Source organism: Peromyscus maniculatus, chromosome 2 (assembly GCF_049852395.1).
Source record: "Peromyscus maniculatus bairdii isolate BWxNUB_F1_BW_parent chromosome 2, HU_Pman_BW_mat_3.1, whole genome shotgun sequence".
NCBI lineage: Eukaryota > Metazoa > Chordata > Mammalia > Rodentia > Cricetidae > Peromyscus > Peromyscus maniculatus.
The window spans coordinates 66,708,950-66,721,191 of NC_134853.1; the positions used below are offsets into that span (position 1 = coordinate 66,708,950).

Consider the following 12,242-nt stretch of genomic DNA (forward strand, 5'->3'; position numbering starts at 1 on the left):
CCAAGATGATGTCTAACACTCCCTGTCACACTGGGTTCTTCCAGCTTTGCTGATGTGGAGAACAGGGATACAGGCAGATTCTGATCTGTAGGGCTTTTTTAAAAAACTCTTTTTACCCTTTGCTCTTTAAGGGGCCCACCACCCAGCTCCCAAATAATCACACGAAGACTTATTCTTTCTTATAAAGCCCGGCCTTACCTTGGCTTATTTCTAGCCAGCTTTTCTTAACTTAAATTATCCATCTATCTTTTGCCTCTGGGCTTTTCCGTCCTCTATTTCTATACATCTTTTCTTTCCTCCTTATCCTGTGTCTGGCTGTGTGGCTGTGTGGCTGGCCCCTGGCATCCTCCTCTCCTCCTTTTCTCCTTTTTTTGCTCCCCTCTTCTCATTCTTTTCTCTGTTTACCCTCTCTGCCTAGCAGCCCCGCCTATCCCTCTCCTGCCTTGCTATTGGCCGTTCAGCTCTTTACTAGACCAATCAGGTGTTTTAGGCAGGCAAAGTAACACAGCTTTACAGAGTTAAACAAATGCACATAAAAGAATTCAAAACATCTTTGCATCATTAAACAAATATTAAATGAATGTAACACATCCTAAGCTAATATTCCACAACACTGGTCCTCTAGGCCAAGAAGTCACAGTGAGGCAGGACACTGGGGGTGTAATGTGCACCCGTTCCTGGGTGAGCACCTTGGTAAGAACTCTCTTCCAAGATGAGTTCAGTTCCTGCTGGGAATACCAAGTACTGAGCCAGGCGGTCTGTAGAACAGAAAAGACTGGCAGCACCTTCTCCTTTGCCCAGGCCTAAAGTTTGAGCAGAGAATTGCCATTTCCTCAAAGATCTCTGTCTATTTGGGTTGGTAAAAAGCTCAGGTGTGGGCAGGGAGAGAAGAGAATAAGTTCATGATACCCTGTGAGAAGGTCTCCATTAGTGGAGCTCAGGTCTCAGGCTCATTAGTGACTTGACTGAAAACACAAAAATGAATGCAAGCTTGTTTGGTCTGAAAGATTTGGCAGGCCCGGGGAAATGGGATCAGAAGCCACAAGTTCAGTCGGAACCCATGAACAGATGTGGCTACTCCAGGAGCATGGCGTCTAGAACAATGGAGGTAGCAGCCCCCTGGACTCTTCCTGAGCACATCTAGGCTCCTGCATCTCCCAGGACAAGGACAGTGTAGTCAGATTGAGAAGGGACCAGAGCGTGGACTCTGAATTCCAGACTAGTGCTTCGAGTCTGGCTTTGATACTATGAGCTGGAGCTTTCTGAAGCCTCAGTTTCCCCAAGTGCAAAGCCATCTTAATGACATCCTGCTTTGCAAGATTGTTGAGCAAATCCACAATGATGCGTATACACAGTACTAGCACTAGCACTGTTAGTGATATGCCACAGTAAGGCTGGTGGAGCTTGGAAGAGATTGCTGTAGGAAGTGTTGACGTGGGGAAACGAGGTACGGTTGTGCAGATCAGAGGGGTCATCTTCAGGTGTGTAGTTCCTTGTGGCCCGAGAAAAGAGTTCAGATTGTAGGTAGCCGAGCCAGGGGAGCTGGGGTCCACAGCAAGCGTTGACTCACATCGGAGAGTCAAGTGCCGGGAAGCTGAGAAAGGAGAGGCTGTGCTTTGGATCAGGAGTGGGAGGGGCGTCTGGGAACAGGTGGACTCTGAGCACTATACTTACAGATTCCAACATCTGCCCTCCTTGCCCGGTTTTCTAAGATAATAGAGTCAGTCTGAAGAGCAGTGAAGGGCCCTCAAAGAGCCATTTCCCGGATGCCAACGTGTAAGCCCCCAGCACTCACTGTTTGCTCTGCCACCAGGAATGGAGTTAATCAACATGCGCATTGTTGTGTTTACTCCCCACAGTGGTCTCTGAGGGAGAGGCTGCCTAGGCCTTTGTCACAAGGACTCTGTGACTCAGAGAATCAAAGTAACTTGCTCAGGGCTGCATCCAACTAGGAAAGAATTACACATCCATGTGATCTAGAATCTTGTCCCTTTTTAAGGTTTTTCTGAGATTTTATTTATTTAATTTGTGGAAAGAATGTCTCACTGCATGTGTGGAAGTCAGAAGTCAAATTGTGGGAATCGTTTCTCTCCTTCCACTATGTGAGTCCTGAGGGTGACCTCAGATCTTCAGGCTCTACCCACTGAGCAGTCTTGCCAGCCCCAGAACCCAGTCTCTTAATCACAGCCAATGTGGCCTCTCCCAGCAGTGCTGATCTCCAGGATCCACATGTCCAACCCATGGTCACTCTGGATATACACTTAGCTTGTTCCCCTCCTGCCACTCACCCAAACTCTTTGTTCTTTTCTTTGGTAAAGACTTATTTTTTAGTATTTTTAATTGTGTGGGGGGAGGGGAGAAAGGGTTATATGCACAGGGATGCGGAGTCCTTGGAGTCCAGAGCCACTGATCCCTCTGCAGCTGTTGTGAGCTACCCAGAATGTGTGCTGGGAAGGGAACTCCAGTCTTGGGCCAGAGCAATAAGTGCTCTGACCTCCTGAACCATCTTCTCTCCCCCACCTGATGCTTTTCTTGCTGAGCAACTTTGTGTGTTTTCGAAGTTGCTACTTCATTCAGAAGGAGTTATTTTCCAGGGTAGAACCTTCTGCTTTGTCTGCAGTCTGGGAAGGGCCCTGGGTTAGCAGGCTCAGTTCTGCCTTGCATTCCACCTGAAGCTTATCTCTCCCTATTTGGGCCTCTGTGACTCCTCAGCCTGAGACTAAATAAGGAGTTTGGGCTGGAGGGTCCATGAGACCTTTCATGGGAATCAGCCATTCCCTGCTCTGAGAAAGCCTCTCTGCCTCCACCAAAGCCTCTAACAGGTCCTTGAGTGCTCTGCCTTCTGATGCCTTCCTGGGCTCTGTTCAATGCCTTTTCCAAAACCAACTAGGTGGAAGAGTGAACAGCAGCTCTATCCTGGGACCAGATGCATCCCTGTGTCCTTGTGTACCCGTGAGGAAAGGCTCCTAGAATGTGGTCACGGTGGGAAACCTGGCTGTGAGCCGTTTCTGAGCCCTTTGGGATAGGTAAACCACAGGGTTATATTGCTGAACTGGTGGCAAATCTGGGCTGTGGCTCAGGGCATATGACCTTGCCGGGCGGGCACTAACTGATGAGGCCTTGTGACTTTTGTATCCCACAGAGTGATGATATCACCAAAGTGACCCAAGCTGCTAAAATTGTGGAGCGAATGGTCAACCAAAATACATATGATGATGTTGCTCAAGGTGAGACTTAAGGGGATAGTGGTTTTCATTATTTTTAGGTGTGTGTGTGTGTGTGTGTGTGTGTGTGTGTGTGTGCGCGCGCACGCGCGCGCGCGCATGCACGCACTCTCGCCTGCCTGTCTGAATGCGAACTACATGTGTGCCATGCCCACAGAGCCCAGAAGAGGGCATGGATCTCCTGGAACTGGTGTTGCAGATGCTTACGAGCTGCCTTATGGGTACTGGGAATCAAAACTCAGGTCCTCTTCAAGTGCTCTTAACCATGAGCCAACTTGCCAGTCTCAGAATTTAAAATCCTTCACAAAAGACTAGCATTTGAGTGTCCCATACGAAGTCCTATCGTGAAGGGGAAATAAAATAGCAACAAAAAAACAAACAAACAAAAAAAAAAAAAACACCTCCTCTCCTCCTCTGGGTGTCGCTGCAGAGGTGAGACTTACGCTGTGAATGATGGTGTGAAAAACAGTGGGCGCAGTGATGAGATCTGACATGTAGCAAAAATGACCTGCAGAAGAGTGATCTAATGCCACATTCCCAACTGTCCTGGGGAGCAGGAGAGCAGACGTGGTCACTCTGACTCCGCAGATGGCAGCAAAGGCCGAAGCTGCCTGATTAGTGAGTGGCAAAGAGAACCCAAATTTAGTCTTGATCTTGTGTCCCAGTCTGCACTCAGTTGGCTTGGAGATGCTAACACTAGAATTCACAGGAGAGGAACTTCTCTGGGGCCCCCTAAAGAAGAGAAAAATAGTCAGTGGTGGCACACACCTTTAATCCCAGCACTTAGGAGGCAGAGGCAGATGGATCTCTGAGTTGAAGGCCAGCCTGGTTTATAGAGTGAATTCCAGGACAACCATGGCTACACAGAGAAGATCCGTCTAGAAAAAACAAAAACAAAAATAAGAAACAAATATGAGATGCATGGGACACGTCCAGGAGGGCTTCATGGAGCACTGGACTGGATGCCAGGGGGTAAGCAGGGCCTGTGTGAGAGGGTGTAGAAGGGGGAGTGTGTGCTCGGCAGAGGAGGGCATGAGCGAGACTTGGTGGCGAGAATGAGTAGGAACTGACTCTGGGGACAAGGGGCAGCAGGCTGAGGCCCCAAACAGCAGCTGTTGGGAAAGAGGGAGAGTTCAGGAAGAGAGGAGGAGGAAGAGGATGGACGGGGCAGAAGTCAGGGACCGAGGTGAAGGTATGGGGTGGGTGGAGCAGGCTTCGCCCTGCCTGGGCAGACGGGATCATAGGGGATGATGGCACAAAGGGAGGGCTGTAATAGTGGAGAACAAGCACCAAAGCTCACTGTGCGGGGCCTGTGGGCTGGGCATCATGCTGTACAATGTGGGCACAGCACTTTACGTGCTCCGAACAGCCATCCTGGGATGTAACATTATTATCCCATTTGACAGATGAGAAACCCAAGCTAACACGTTACTTCTTGACCAAAACCACAGCCAGCGGGAGCTATGAGGGCTGAACCAGAACTCGAACACAGGCCTCTTGGTAGATCTGGTGACTAACCACTTCACCACTGGGCCACAGAGCCTTTGAGCTGGAGGAGGCATTTCAAATGAGCACACTCAATAGAGCTGTCCTAGCAATTAATTCGTGATGAGGTGAAGCCAGAACTGGATTCAGAAATGCCTCAATCCTGGGGGCCTGGGAAAGTCTGGTGTCCCTGATAGTGCCAAGGAAATGGACTCCTTCCCATGATATGAACAGCACATTCCCAAGTGGCTTGGATTTCCCTAAGAGGTTGTGCATTGATGTGGAGCAGCCGCCTCCCCAGAGTTGGCAATGCCATGTTGCTGGCTGGTCTCCCTTGCTGACAGCCTCAGGCCCTTCTTGGTGACTTGATGCTCATTGCTCACCCGTGGGACACAAAACTTAGGCTGCCAAGACCAGCCGCCTAGACAAGCCCCCTCGTTATCGTTGAGGCTGGAAAATGACCTCGAGTCTTTCCAAAGCTGTCAAAGTACACAGCAGCTGTGAATGAACCTGTCACTCACACAGCTTGGCTTCCTGAGACCCAGCCTCTGCAAGTGGCCCACCACAGGGCCGCAAACCTGATTAATATCCGTGCAGAAATTGGCCTTGTGAACCGCTTTCATTTATAAGAACACGGTCACATAAAAATGCATTGAACTTTGATTTTTTTAATTGCACAGTGTTTTCCCCTTGGGAAAGTGTAATCATGAAGGAGAAATAAAAATAAAGAAGTGTTACCAATTAATCCTGCTCTGAAATGAGGGATTTCCAAAGCTCCCCCCAGCTCAGGAGTCTTGATGTGATCAAGGCTCACACCTTTTTGACCACTCAAATCTTTTTCTGTGCCAAGACTGTTTTGAGGTTTGGATGTAGTCCTGCGACAGCCTCAAGGTATGGGGCATGGTGGGAGGGTCTGGGTAGTGCCTGGGCGTGTCCCTGACTGTGCCCAATTAGGGAGCTCCTTCTAATTGGCCTTCCTGCTTGAAAGAAGACCGAGCATTTCCCATGTGACTTTGGGTCTCTGTGGCTGTCCCTGCACCAGGCACTGGAGACACAGGGATGAATGTAATGTAGGTCCTGCTCCCTAGGAGCTGTGAGCATGGAAGTCAGGCAGAAAGACTGACGGATGTCTCAGTAGAGGAAAGGCAAAGACTGGAATGGACAAATTAACTCTACTTGAAGGAGCCAGGTGTGGTGCAGGTACAGGTATGGTGGCTCATGCCTGAACTTGCAGCATTCAGGTGGTTGAGACAGGAGGATCACCATGACTTCCAGGACAGCCTGAGCTACACAGTGGAAAAAAGTGTAATGGCACATACCTGTAGTACCAGCTACACAGAGGGCCGAGGCTGGAGGATCGCTTGAGCCCAGACGTTCCAGTCCAGCGAGGGTAACACATAGTGCTAACAGGTTACAGACCCTTTGGTGCACAGACCCACTCCTGCCCCCTCCCCCAGTTGGCCACCCTCCTCTGCATCGCTCTTGACAGAGTTGATAAGCAGCACATGCTGTGGCCTTGCAACTGAGAATCCATTTTCAAAGGAGAGAAAGGAAAATGAAGGCCCTATAGAAAAGGAGGATGTTGAATCAGATAAAGAGCAAATAGGAGTCAGCTGGGGCTGGGGGGCAAGGCGTTCTAGACACGGAAAAACACGAGGAAACACAAGAAAGGATGTGGAGGGGGTGGCCAGGAGCCTTGATCGGACCAGAGAACCTTGTTCAAGGAGAGCCATGAGAAGTTTTGGTGGTATGGGGAGGGTGGTATGGTGAAGAGAGGGTTTGCTCTTGCTCTGGAAGAGCATGGACTGAAGGAGGGTTACAGGAAGAGGTAGGGAGGCCAGCTTGAAGGATATGAAAGCCAGGTGATGGGCTTAGGGATCTCAATGTAGGTAGTAGCTATGAGTTTTTAAAAAATGGATTTAAAAGACAGGACGAAAGTATAAGAAAGGGTAGAAAGAGATCAGCCCAGGCTCCCCAGCTTCCTAGCTAGGTAAATGGAAAGTGAGGCTTCTGTCTAACTTAGTGAAAATGGGAGACGACGTTGAGGACGAAGCTGAGTCTTGGGAACCCATGGAGGAGTGTCCAGGTGGCTTCATTACAGTGAGGCTTGGCAGTGAGTATAAAGTTGAGCTGTATTTTAGGGATCTAGGAGGTAGGTAGGATGAATAAAACTATTAATCGGCCTCTGGCAGCTGAACCCTTGAAACCTGGTTGCTCTGATCTGGGTTTCCGAAGCACTGAAAAGCTCAAGGATGAGGGATGCAACCTGGGATTCTGTCCACACACACGGATGCATTACTGTAATTTACCCCAACAACTAATCTGCGGGAGAACTTATGTGTCGGGCATTTTTCTAAGCACTTTGCATATATTAAACCCAACCTATATCCTCACAATAGTGCTTTGAGATGGTACTTCTATTATTTCCAGCCCCAAACACAAAGAGGTTCATTGTATTGCCCAAGGAGGTATCGATTTGCCACAAAGTGGCTGCTCCTGGCTGACTGTGTCTGTTTGTGTTTAAGATTTTAAGTACTATGAGGATGCTGCTGATGAATACAGGGACCAGGAGGGTACGCTGCTGCCTCTCTGGAAGTTTCAAAATGACAAAGCCAAGCGCCTGGCCGTCACCGCCCTCTGCTGGTGAGTACCGATATTGCAGTGAACCTAGGGCCCCAGAGCAGCCACTGCGTGCCAAGTTCTGAGCCATATGGCCCTTCTGTTGCGCTTTACAACCTGAGTATGACACGTGACAAAGTAGGGGGACAAACAGGACCTGGATTCTTATGGAATTTCAGTGGGTATCTGCAGTAGAGTCAGTCTCCAGTGCCCATGAATGTCCTTGACTGTGGGAGGAGGGCCATGTCTGTTTCCTGTGCCAATGAATTCACAATTCTTTTGCAGGAATCCAAAGTACAAGGATCTCTTTGCAGTGGGACACGGCTCCTGTAAGTGATCGGGTCATTCATTTGTTCACTCATGCAAATGCAGACACTAGTTTCCTAGTCTGTTCGGAGCTTTTGGGCAGGTGTGAGAAATCAGTGATGACCAGGACACAGGCACTGGCCCTCGGAGAGAGCTCACAGTCCAGTGCAGTGGCTCTCAACCTTCACACTGCTGTGACCCTTTAATACAGCTCCTCATGTTGTGGTGGCCCCCAACCATAACAGTATTGTTGTTGCTATTTCATAATTGTATGAATTTTGCTACTGTTATGAATCATAATGGAAATATCTGTTTTCCAATGGTCTTGTGACCCTGTGAAAGGGTCATTCCACCCTCAAGGGGTCACAGCCCACAGGTTGAGAACCACTGTTCTAATGAGATGACCCACTCTCAAATGTGCGATTAGTGCTGGTCAAAAGAATACAGCTAACTATGCCAACCGAACCTCAAAGAGTGAAGGGGAACATTTTGTCGCAGAGACCAGCACAGGCCAAGCCTGCAGGCAGGAGATACGTGCTGGGGTCAGCCCTCAAAGGACCCGGTAAGCCATTCAAGAAGGAAACCACTGAAGGGATTCTAGAAGGGCAGGGACGTGTCCAGTATGGGGAGGAACTGCAGGCCTCGGAGGAGAGCTGGGAGGCCTAGTGCAGGCGTGCCAAGGAGAAATGGAAAGACCTCAGCTACTCCGGAGAGTGGGATGGAGGCCCTCTCCCCGCCTCCTCACCTGGCCTTCCTGACCGGGCCTGAGGCAAGACAGGAGCGAGGAAAGCAGGCAGCTGAAGTTTGTTCTTCTGTTCCTGAGGCACTGGAGACCACAGTGACCTGTGTTCCCGGCCCTGCTGGGACGTGCTTGAGGTGGGAGGCCACACATGGTGGCACCTGTGTCCACGTAACGTACTGCTCCTTGGGTCAAGCAGACGCCCCCACCACTGAACTGGATAGTCCCTCTCCTAATGGGAAGGACCCTCCACAGCCGGCCAGGCGCAGCTTCCTAATGCTAACAGCTTGTTCTCTGGCTGGGAGGATTCACTTCTGTGAACAGAAAAACCCTTCCGTTCTCCAAGCTGCTGCTGGCTGGCAGGCATACAAGCTCCTGGTCACTGCCCCTTAGATCGCCCATCCGTTCTCTGACCAGGGTAGGGATCTAGGGGGATGGGGATGAGGATGGGGAGGAGTTGGTATCTGTCCTTCCTCTCAGGGAGGAGATCTTGGAGCTGCTCCCAGCCCTGTGGTCTGGGCTGCCTTTGAGGATGCCCTAAATGCCTGCTTTGTGTCCCTACTCCTGAGGGTAGGCTGCTGCCAAATGGGAAGCACCTCCCCCTTTGGCCGGAACTACCAGATTCCTCCCTTCTGCGGCAGCTACCGGGCCTGGAACAGAGCCTGGGGGTTGGGCAGGCCCTCCCAGTAGAGGGTGTGGACCCCCATGCGAGGCCCAGGCCCGCTGCTTGAGACTGAGGTGAGAGTGTGGGAGCCTCCCCAGAAGGTGGAGGAGAAACCCCACAAATGACAGCCCATCTTCTAGCCAGGGTTAGATGCAAGGTCATGTGGAGGCCATCCACTCGAGGTAGCCTTAGTCAGAAAAGGTAATGCCTTCCCCGAGGGAATGGCCTCAAGCTGATAGGCTCTCTGGCCTCCTTTGGGCAAGCCCTGACCTAGGAAATGTTTCTTTGTGTTTCCTTGGACTTCTGAGGCACAGACCCAGTGGTACCCACAGGCAGCTACAGACCTCCCTCTGGAGAACCACTTCTCCGGCTTTCGGGAGGAGCAGCCTGCGAGCCCCAGGAGCATTTACACATCCAGGCCAAGAACACGTTCCTGCCTGTCCCCTGCAGACTCCTCAGAGGCCCCGAGCACAGCATGGGAGATGGGACAGAGGCGCTGTTGTTTGCTGGTCAGCCTTCAGGGGATAGGGGATCATCTATGCAGTACCTGCCTCAGGCCTGAGCAGGGCCAGCTGAGGCCAGGGCCTCAAATTCTGCAGTGGCTCCTGAGATCACCTGGGGCGTCCTGTGTTCTCAGATGTGTGCTTCGTGCAAGCTGAGGCGGCATCCCGCTTGTGGACGGGTCACCGTGAGGAGCAGCTGGTCTCATCAGCCTCCCTCACAGTCTTTGAAAGTTCCCAAATACCAACCCCCCAGGGGAGAAAATCTGCCCAAAGACAAACACCGAATCAGAATTTAGGTTTATTGCTGAGTTTGATCCTGATAAGCACAGTTCAGGCCTCTTAAGCTTTCTTTCCTCCTGAAATTTAGATGTTTATTCTGTAACCCAGCCACAGAAAAATTACATAGTGTCTTCGTTAGGGTTACTATCGCTGTGGAAAAACACCATGACCAAAACAGCTGAGGAGGAAAGGGTTTATCTGGCTTACACTTCCATATCACTGTTCATCACCAAAGGGAGTCAGGACAGGAACTCACACAGGCAGGAACCTGGAGGCAGGAGCTAGTGCAGAGCCCATGGAGGGGTGCTGCTTACTGGCTTGCTCCTCATGACTTGCTCAGCCTGCTTTCTTACAGAACCCAGGACTACCAGCCCAGGGATGGTACCACCTTCATCAATCACTAACTAAGGAAGTGCCCTACAGGCTTGCCTACAGCCTGATCTTCTGGAGGCATTTTCTCAATGGCGGCTCCCTCCTCTCAGTTGACTCTAGCTTGTGTCAAGTCTAGGCAGCACAAGCAGGACAGGCATACATTCTAGGAAGGACTGGGGCCTGTCACATCTTTAGGACACGGTTTCCTGGGGTTAGCTATGGAGCAAGAAGAGGATAGGAAGCCAGGCATGGTGGCACATCCCAGCACTCGGGAGGAAGAGGCAGCAGATCTCTGTGAGTTCAAGACCAGCCTGCTCTACAGAGTGAGTTCCAGGACAGCCTACAGAGAAACCCTGTCTCAAAAATCACGTGAAAGGGTGTGTGTGTGTGTGTGTGTGTGTGTGTGTGTGTGTGTGTGTGTGTGTGTGTGTGGCAGGGGTAGGGGTGGGGGTTTGGGGGTGGGGAGGGGGTGGGGATCCACATCTGCTTTCGCACTATGGCTTCTGGGACCAGCATGCTAGGCTGCTCAAAGCACCGAGAGTTCAGGCTCCACATTCCCAGCTCAGGAGAGAAAGAGGCTGTCTGCAGGTGAAAGGGATGCAGGGATATTGGAGACAAAAGAGTCAGTTCAGGAAGAGACGGTCTCGGAACAGCCGGGATGTGACTGTGCCAGCCTGTGAGACCAAAGGGGTCCGTTCCAGCTCATTAGCCAGCGCATAGCAGGGAAATGGAGACTCCTCGGGGTCTGTCAGGCGGGGATGGCATAGCAGATTCCAGAAACTCTGTGTGGTCCCGAGGCTACCCCACAGGAGATGAGGCAGGGAGCGTCCCAGCAGGTCCCCTATTGGAAGGGCAAAGGAGCCAGCTGTCCTGCCCAGTCCTTCTCCGGGGCAGCACCTCAAAGGAGACCAACAGCAGCCCTACAGTCCAAGCACTAAACTCATTCCTGCCCGGTCCCTTGAACTTGCCCAGGCCAGAGATACACTCATAAGGGCTTAAATCTTTCCCGATCATTTATTTGTCAGCTTCACTAATTAAGCCGTGTTAATTTCATTTACTGAAAATGGAAATTCATCCACCTCATTTCTCCCTGTTCACCCTCCACACACAGAATCCATCACTCCTTAGCTGCAGGCTTCGTAAAATTTACAGGAGTAATTATGTTGTCAGGTCTCTTTGTAAATACAGTCCATAAAGGCCACCAGCTTGCCGGGTTGCAGTGCAAGGGCATTTCGTTGTTAGTTTAATTACTGGTTAGTTATTTAGGTTCTCAAATGTTTGCCTCATTTTCCCTAAATCAAATTAAATGTCCCAATTGATGTATTCTGTCTCCCAGGCCTTGCTCTTATTTCCCACACTGTTTAAATACAACTCCCAATCTGACAAGGATGCCTAGGAAAGCCCATCCATCGCCTGAGAGCCCGAGCCCGGCTTGTCTGGTGCCTCCGGCCATGCCTGAGGTTTGGAACTTTCCTGGGATCAAGACCCTTTTCCATGGCAGCCTTGGGCCGGTCCTCTGCCTGTGGAAATCCCAACACACAAGGGGGCATTTCTGTTCCCAGAGTCGGAGGCGGCGGAGTGGGGGGCAGGGTGGGAAATGGAGAGAGTTGCACTGCTGTTATCAGAAGGGCTGAGGACCGGGGCGGCCATTCGGCTGACGCGTAGCACTGCTTCTGTATCACCCAGGAAAAGGTGTCGTTGCTCTGGCTCCTAAAATTAGCGTTGGGCCGCCCTTCCCGCAGGCCTCTGATGTTTGGTCCCTGTTGCTGCAGCAGCCGAGAACCACAAACACAATGGCTTAAGCACCACATCTCTCCTGAGCTCTGGAGGCCAGACTCGCAAGATGGATTACACCGAGTTAAAATCAGGTGTCAGCAGGACTGTGTTCCTTCTGGAGGCCCCCCAGGGAGCACCTGTTTCTTTTTCTGTTTCCAGCTTCTAGTGGCTGCCTGCATTCCGTGGCTTGTGGCCCCCTTCCAGCCAGCAACTGCATCACCCTGACATCGGCTTCTGCCGTCATGTCTGAGTCTCTGACTCGCTTGCCGCCTTCT

At 51.0% G+C, this 12,242-nt stretch overlaps 1 protein-coding gene across 1 annotated transcript in view; it reads left to right on the top strand.

Annotated features, from left to right (window-relative positions):
* Dnai1 (dynein axonemal intermediate chain 1) overlaps nucleotides 1-12,242 on the top strand; it is a 71,026-nt gene that overhangs the window by 39,994 nt on the left and 18,790 nt on the right. Inside the window, exons 10-12 of the mRNA XM_006986047.4 lie at nucleotides 3,143-3,227; nucleotides 7,235-7,352; nucleotides 7,614-7,657. Of these exons, the coding sequence (XP_006986109.1) occupies nucleotides 3,143-3,227; nucleotides 7,235-7,352; nucleotides 7,614-7,657 (247 nt within the window). The remainder of the gene's footprint in view (nucleotides 1-3,142; nucleotides 3,228-7,234; nucleotides 7,353-7,613; nucleotides 7,658-12,242) is intronic.